Below are 9,253 nucleotides of genomic sequence, written 5' to 3'. Positions count from 1 at the left end.
TCCCTGTATTTGAAATTGTTGGTCAAATACCCATTGCAAAAGATGACACCCAGATTTCAAAGACAAAAATCGTTTATTACATTTGTTTATCAAATGTTTCGAACTTAACCATTCGAAATTTAAAATTTCGATCATATGATGATTTAGTGTCCAACTTTATTTGTCATCCAATGAAAACGCTGTGTTTCTAAAAATTCTGTGCGTTAATTTTCATAGAAGAACAAAAGTCGATACTATATATCGAATTCCGTTCATAGTTGTTGTATATTGTAAACATATGTTTCATCTAAATAATATCTTATACGGTAATGCGCATGTCCATTATCTTCCCGCCACTTATATACTTGGGATATTCAGTTATCATTAAACGATAGAACTAGTAACACGTGTCTGTGTTATATATATTACAAGTGCACGCTCTGTGTACATATTAATAAATATACCCATAATACAACAATAGTCGACTTCTTTTTTTTCATAGTACTTCATAGAACCGCATAATGACGTAAGAAAGTAAATAATAATGAGGCCAAATAAAGCTTGACACTAAGAATGTTAGTATTCAACCGTAGCTGTTCTACAGAAATTAGAAACATTCTCCTGTCGCTATCGCTCCCGTCGAAGTTTCTAATTTCTGTAGAACAGTACGGATGAACACTAACATATACATAGAAGTATCGAGTAAAATGAAATAGAACGGCATTCAAAAACTTTTTTGCTTTTTTTTTGCTTTTTAAATCTAAATTTACTTTTAATAATGCCATTTTTGAATCAATAAATCCTTATTTGGTCATTGTCTAGAAAAATTAAGATTTGCCTTCAAAATATTAATACATATGGCACGATTGGTTAATATTTTGCAAGTTTAGAAGAAAATGCCGTTTCTCATTTTGCATGAAACAGATCGTTGATGAATTTTGCTATTTTCGCGATAAGTTACAGAAGACAAGGGAAGTTATGTACATCAAACCTGTTATAATGTGTTGTTGTTTTCCCCCTTTGTACATGTATTTCTAGCGTATATTATTTATTGTGATTTTAAAAGAAAAAATCAATAACCGAGTCATAATAGAAATCTGTTTGATATGTGGGTATGAACATCATTATTTGTGTAGAAAAAAATAAATTTCTACTCATCAGCTTGCTGTTTGCATATATTTCAATTTCATTTAGTTTAATTTTAAAATATAATTCATAAGCAAGTAAGGACAGACATATAAGAACAAATCTGAAGTTTGATTGAAAAATAAGTAAAACAAAGCTATGGTTACCTAGTGGTTAACTAATTACAATATTACTAAACCGTATAGAAATAGTTAAATCGCAATGCGTTTATATCAAATTTATTTCAACCAAGTTAGAATGAAAAGATGCCATGTAATGAAATAAAACATCGTTCATCAAATTTGTCCATTTTGCTTGATTATATTATGTTAAATACAAATGAAGTAAATTTTTACTTGCATTACCATCTTATCCCAGAGGGAAAAAAGAGAGGCAGATCTATCTGAAGAACAGTAATTGTTTCTAGAATCTCTCAGGAAAATATGTCAAGAAATATATATTTTCATTAACTGTCTGTGATATTAATATATACGCGAGGATTTAAATGTTCGTGAAGTTAGCCAGACAGCCGAACAGCCGAAACAAAATTTTGTCTTGTCCGGCTACTCCGGCTAGCCAGAGAATATACAGTAAAACATGTGCAATAGACAATAATTGGTTAATTCCATAATGCAGTTTAAAATTACTTATCGCCTCGATCTCTGGCTATTCCGGCTGGCCAGAATAACCAAAATGAATGCTATTTAAGATGAAAAGATAATCCAGGAACAAATTAATGAATATTTGTGCCGTGCAAAGTGTGACCGTGGGTCCGTCGGGAATGCTGTAGCATTTTGCCGACGTGGAGCCGAAGATCGTACTACACATGGTCATTTCAACTCATATCTGGCCATTTCCGGCTGACCCCTGTGAGGCCCAGCCTCAATTGCACAGAAACCCATATGGTGGGAAGGTTAGGGAGTTTAACCGTGTGTCCGCTGGCATAGGAGTGTCCGTTGGGAATACTTTGGTATTTAGCCGACGTTGAGCCACAAATCGTACTATAAATGGTCATTTCATCAATATCTCGCCTATTTCGGCCGGCTCCTGTGAGGTCCAGCATCAATTTCGCAGAATCTCATATATTTGGATGGTTAGGGGGACCGTGTGTCCGCTGGTTTATTTGTGTCTGTCAGAAATACTCTGGTATTTTGCTTACGTTAAGCCAAATATCAAAATATAAATGATCATTTTAGCTCATATTTTGCCTTTTATCTTAAATGTCGCCTGTGATACCCAGAACCAATGTGGTTATGGAGCTGACCGTGTGTTCACGGGTATAGGTGTGTCCGTCAGGAATACTCTGGTATTTTGCCGACGTTGAGTCGAAACTCGTACAATACATGGTCATTTCAGCTCATATCTTGCCAATTCTGGCTGACCCCTTTCTCCTGTGATCCCAAGGTTCAGTTCAATTGAAACCAATAAACTTATATTCTTAGGTACGAAAGACCAGTGGGGACATTTCAACTACACGAATTCCCGATTATATCTTCGTGAATTCACGAATTCAACTTCGTGAGTTAACGTTTTCAACATACGGAAATCACGAATTTACGATTTAAACTGCACGAGTTCATGATTTCAACTTTCAAATCACGAAGTTACGATTTTAACTTCATGAATTCACAACTTCAGCTTCATGATTTCACGATTTCAACTGCACGAGTTCAGTTCAAAGTATATCAAAGATAACGAGTGTTGCTGTAAGCTGAAGTTACAGACTTTTACAATGAAATCAAATACATGTATATATACATGATTGTATGATGTTATTCTATTTATTTTAAGCTGATATTGTTAACCTTCCCTGTTAAGCTTTTTTCTTTAAATAAATTGCTAATTTTCATTTTTTTAATATGATCAATAAAATCATTACAGGCATATATTAAACGTGTACTTTGTTATTTGTGTAATTTTTCAATAACTATTTTTCAATTGATATTTTATAAATTTATGCGGTTTGTCACAATTTCGTCGAAGTGAAGAGCACCATGAACAAACTAAAAAGGAAAAATCAAGAATACAAAATCTATTTTTCAGACTTAAAAAAATAAATTCAAACGATGTTATATAGAGGACAGAAAGGGGGGTGGGGTGGAGATAAACTAAGGTAACAACCCTCAATTAAGACAAACATCGTGATTGAACCAAAGTGGTCGTAATTCAGGGTTGGTCTCAATTGTGGATATTCTTATCATTGCTTAAATACTTTATGACCATGACTTTATAACCTACAAATACAAAATTTGTTATAATATTTAATCTGGTTAGAGCTAAACAAATTTCTGAAGAAAAGCTAATACAGTAAAACCCTCAATTAAGACCACCATCGGGACTGGACCAAAGTGGTCTTAATTGCGGGGTGGTCTTAATTGTGAATATTCTTATCATTTCTTACACACTTTATGACAATGGTCTATTTTAGTCATTTTGTTTGAACAAACAATATGTATCTTAACCTGCAAATACAATATAAAAGTTAATGTCGTTAAGTTTATAATGTTACATCTGATGGGAAGATATTTCTGAAGAAATTAAATATCAAATTCTATTAAGCCTGATTTCAATATTAATTATTACATGTATATGATGTACAAAATTCATCCATCAAATAAAAAAATAAATTATTCGCAAAATCGATATGCTGAAAGCAACATTAAACACTTTAAAATCTTCTTTCTCACCTTATTTCATTCAGTATCCCCCAAAACATAAGGTGTTTTTGACACATTGTGAAATCCAGTGTCATGCCCAAGAACATTCAAGCAGATGGTTACAACATAACAACAGATTTAAGGTCTAGGTGAGTGTTGACTTTAAATCAGTAGTCTCAATAGCGGGGTCAAATAATAAAACAAACAAAGAATTGGGACTTAATTTGGTAGTCTTAAAAATGGGTAAGCGGTCTTAATGAATGCTGAATCAAGTAACCATTGACATAAAGAACAGAGAATTCCGTTCTTATAAAAATGGTTGGTCTTAATTCCCGGGTGGTCTTAAGTACAGATTCTACTGTATAAAATTCAATTTGGTCTGATTTAAATATTAATTATAGTATGATGTGCATAATTCAACTATCCTATAAGAAATGTACGGAAGCGTATCAGGGCCTACAGTTGGTAAGTCAACTTATTTTTATTTGCATTGATAAGATGTTTTTGCATTTCTCAATAAAATTTACTGACAAAGATGAGAAGCTATTAGGCATTGCAACTGAATTTTTCTCGATATGCTTGAAGCTTTTGTCTCTTCGACAAAAATCCTGTCGAAACTTCTTGATTTCACGACTTTGCTGAAATATTTAGTAAGACACAAAGACGTTACTCGCATCGACAAACAGCTCACGTAACTCAACAAACTTTTTTTGCAATGATTAAAAACTTCTACGTATTACGTATTAATCATAACATCTTCATGGAATGTTTTATGTATTACGTATTAATCATAACGTCTTCATGGAATGGTTTTGGTCAAAACGAGAAGAAACAAGTTGACAGGACGTGAAACTTTTAGATAAGTGGAGGCCCTGATAAGCTTCCGTAGAAATGAATTCTTTACAAAATAAATATTCCGAAAGCAAAATTTAACCACAGTGACGCAAAAAATTTACTTTCTCACCTTATTTCATATAATAACCCAATAACAAACGTGCAAACGTTTTGTAGAAAAATATTTTTTAGTAAAAAATAAAGAAAAAAGTCTAAAATAGATGAGAAATTTATTCAGTAACAATGAAGAAATACATGTACTGACAATTAACATATTTTATAAACTTTTAACACGGTTATTTAACATTCGCTTTCATTTTAGAAAAAAAAGATCATATTTTGCATAATTATTCTAGCTAATTTAAAAAAAAATACCGTATTTTGTTTGCATAATAAGCATAAAATTCTTACATATAGTCGCCAGCAACCGAGTATATAATATCAACAAATAATTGATAGTATAAATAACATTAGTATAAAAAATTAATAACAATATATCTAATTGTTTGTTACGTGAATGTCATTGTGGAAAAAATACATACTACATACATGTACTTTTATCATTATTTGTTGTTGTTGTTTACATTCTAAGACCACTAGTTATTTTCTAAAACTAATTCTATTGGTGCAAATTGGAATAATGACTTGTCTATTAAACAGGCTAGTACGTACATGAGGTCGGTCTAATAACTAATAAGGCTCAATACGATTGGCTGCTTATAGTTGAAATAAATTTGATATCTTAACACCACAGTCTCACAAAAGACAGCTGAAAATATCACACAAAATTACAAAATTCAGCAGTATGAAGGCGAGGTAAATGCATGGTGGCTATTTCAATTATTTCACCATTGTATGACGTTTTGTATTCGTTTTCAAAAAGAACAAGATGAAAAAAATATAAAAATAAAAAAAAGTTTTTTCTTCAGTTTCTCAAGGGTAATTAGTCGAGTTTGGTGCCACTGGTGGTTTGCCAAACGAGTACAGAGGAGGCGGTGTGTGGCCCAAGTACGGCGGAAGGTTCGAGTCTGCGGAGGCATTCTCTGAATACTTCGGCGGCGCAGTTGTATCATGGGTGGATGGACTGGCTGCACTTCTCTCTGGTGGGGTGTTGCGTTCAGGGTTTGTCTTCTTCGTATTGTCGTTGTCGAGTTTCATTCCACTTTTTGCCGTGTAGTAGACGATAGGCCTAGTGTAAGGGGAAGTTCTCTGTACTGGTGCTGAAAAAGTGATACATTACGATTAGTTGAATTAAGTTTACCTATGTCTACATGTATTTGTAATCGAAATAAATAGTTCATTTAAAAAAACACAAAGTCAGTAGCAATTTTAGCCGACTGGGCAATGATTTAACACTATGCACCTTCCGCTTAACTGATAAGAATTTTCAAAACATTTTTTTAATTTATGCACGATCATTCCTATATATATGATTTAATTAAATCAAGAAAGAAGTGTTCTCCCTTAACATTACAGACAGTTCTTTAAATTCAACATTATGGTTTTTAAATAGTCTCAGCTGTATTTCGAGGTTTGCGTACCATTTGATGTAGGTCTTGACCAATCCATTTCTTGTGTCCATTCGCTCAGTTTTATTTTCAGGATTATCAATATAATTGTGCAAAATGAGACAAAAAAAGATAAATAAATAAATAAAAAAAAATAAATAAATAAAAGAAAAAACAAAACAAACGAAAAGCGTTGAAGATCCTGTAAATCTTGTAATTAAGGTTGTTACCACGCTTTAACGCAAATCGGGTTAAGGATCGCAATTTTAAGGCTATTGAACTTCAGTGGATGTCCTTAAAATAATAAATACTTACTCTGTTCCGCATATATCTTTTCTGGAGACGTCCTTCTCAACTTGGCTTTCTTGTGTTTGTACACACCAAACACGCAACAAGACAATGCGACAATCAGCATCACAGCAGCAAATATCAGCAATCCACGGACCAGATGCTTGTTCCCTCTGAAGTAAAATAATGTTTAAACATATTCAAGTTCGTTTAAATATATACAGGTATGTTTAGACATATTCAAGTATTTTTAAACATATTCAAGTATGTTCAAACATATTCAAGAATATTTAAACATATTCAAGTATGATTTAAACGTGTTCAAGTTTGTTTAAACATATTTAAGTTTGTTTTAACATATTTAAGAATGTTTAGACATATTCAAGTATGTTTAAAGATATTTAAGTTTGTTTAATAATATTCAAGTTTGTTAAAAATATTCAGGTATTTTTGAACTTATTCAGGGTTGTTGAAACATATTTAGGTATGTTTAAACTTATTCAAGCTTGTTTAAATTTCTTTGAACATATTCACGTTTGTTAAAGCTTAATATCAACGAAGCTCAGATGTAAAACCATTTACACTAAATCACTAATTTCACAAAATGTTACGATTGTATACCACTTAAAATAAGGGTTGTTAAGAATTTATTATTTATTCACTTCCGTGTGTAAAGGTACGTATGTAACAATTTTACAATTTCTGGTGCCACTAAAATGGTGAAACAATGTCTGCACCAAAGCAGTCGTGTCACGAGTATAAACTATATACATCAATACGAAAATTCTGTCCACTCTTTTTAAACACGATCCACATTTTTAACATTGCGGTCAAGTTTCTTTACAAAAATAACACATTTCACAACTGTTGTCATATGGTCAAAAGCGAAAGTATTTCGGCTTTAAATTGTTGATACAAAATGTAGTTACAAACAACGTGGCGGACCCGCATGACATTTGGCAAAAAAAACCCCTTAAAATTCCACTTAAATAATCAAATCGTCTTTTAATTTAATCAAATATTTTTGCTTTTTTATTCAAAATAGGTTCAATTTAACCTACGAACATAAAACATACGAGTAAAGAGTAAGCTTACACAAGTCAAAAAGGACAGACCAAACGTTTTACATTGTTTTAAAAGAAAATATTGGAGTTGACCCTTTGACTACTATCTCAGTAACAGAAAAAAAATGAATGAGTGTCCAACGAATGACCGTATCAGCAATCACTATGATTATATTTGGTAAACAGAATATGAAGACACCCCCCCCACAAAAAAAAAAACAAAAAAAAAAAAACAAAAACAAAAAACATTTACTTATAAAACTTGAAAATTCAAAAATTATCTACGATATTCGGGGCTTTTTACTACCCAGTGCAATTTGTTTAAAAGTCAGGTGAGTTGAACAATTTAATCATTCTTAAAGTGATAAAATTTGGCGCATAAAATACTTTGACTTACTCTTCCTCGTGTTTCTCTTTATCGGGATCATCACAACATTTCTGGTCGTCAAGTGATCCACAGCAACCGAACGGACATATTAGATAGTCCGTTAGCCGGGTTTGGTGATCCATCCGAATATGTATGCAGTGATCGGCGAGATCATTCGGGTCCTCTCCGCTTTTATCATAAGGGTCATCGTGACGGGATCTTCCAACCACGCTATTCACTGTATAAGATTGAAAAAAGAATTTAAATAACTATATGCGAATATATAAAAATATGTGAATAATTAATGTCTAATGATATTAGATATTATATTATATATAATTTGTGAATGCTATTATATATTAATTAAAAACAAGTATATCATACTCATGCAGTTTCCTATTCATGCAATCAATTGTAGCCAGGGCCTCTATTCCCGAGAAAACCGGGGAATTTACCCTTCCTGGTTTTCGATCACTTTGATAGTTAAGGCCCCACTCTGATAGTAAAGTCCCCACTGATAAAGTCCGCGAGTTGCGATTTGATATGTCCCTGTTTTAAATTCTGGCGCATCCTGGAACCACCACGTTGATCAATGCGGGTACAGACACCGCTGGTTTCCTTGCCTTTCACTGATTGTGGAACAATTTACTGATAAACATACTAACATATTCATCTAAAAATTTAAAGATTTATTCCTATCGTCTGCATTTAATTCAGTTTAATGTGACCGCTTAGGAGAAGATCATCTGTTCTGTTTTTATCTGAAAGTGAACGAGATAAGGACAAACACATTTGTATTTTTATTGATTTTTATTTGTTTGGGTCGTCAGTCCAAGTAGCAAAATTTCAGACCCTGATGCTGTTAATTGCAAATGCCGAACAGGCCTCGACAGTAACTTTTTTATCAGGTGGTAAGCCGGACCACTAGATTTGAAATTAAGGTGGTCCTTCCAGAAGTCAAGTGGTCAATTATTATTATTATTATTATATCAGTTTACTGTAAGTTTAGAAAAAAGTATGCTTAAAATGGATGACAAAGATGTATTTCTAACCTTTAAAGAAAATATAGATATATATTTTTATCCGAGAGCAAGTTAGTAGGTATTCTGTCGTGAAGTTATTTTTTTTTCATAGCTCCTTCAAAAATACACAACAGTGCTCTTATTTGTGTTAACTTATATATTGAAGTGATTTCTGTCTCAACTCAAGTTAGGGAATAGTGAAACCATTTGTGTCTGGGGTTTTTTCTTACTGTTATTCAAATATACATTGTTGTATATAATCATGCTGTCTTATAATCATGATAATTACATGTATCTTTTATAGATTAACATTTTAATAAAAACTAATAAATTATCTTAAAACAAGGAAATATTTAAAGGATAAAAAATAAAAACAACTTTATATATAATTATAGTTTAGCTTATTTTT

At 32.2% G+C, this 9,253-nt stretch overlaps 1 protein-coding gene across 1 annotated transcript; it reads right to left on the bottom strand.

Annotated features, from left to right (window-relative positions):
- Positions 1-5,033: 5,033 nt before the first annotated feature.
- Positions 5,034-8,060, bottom strand: LOC132733238 (uncharacterized; the record flags this gene model as incomplete). The annotated part of the gene is given in 3 exon segments (XM_060719841.1): positions 5,034-5,815; positions 6,419-6,564; positions 7,853-8,060. Coding segments are annotated over 3 exon segments (641 nt in total), but the record flags the coding sequence as incomplete, so codon positions are not given.
- Between the last annotated feature and the right edge of the window lie 1,193 nt (positions 8,061-9,253).

This window comes from Ruditapes philippinarum, unplaced genomic scaffold (genome assembly GCF_026571515.1).
Source record: "Ruditapes philippinarum isolate M1 unplaced genomic scaffold, ASM2657151v2 ctg2232_1_1_1_1, whole genome shotgun sequence".
NCBI lineage: Eukaryota > Metazoa > Mollusca > Bivalvia > Venerida > Veneridae > Ruditapes > Ruditapes philippinarum.
Note: the sequence above shows the minus strand (reverse complement) of the source record. Positions and strands in the feature narration are given on the sequence as shown.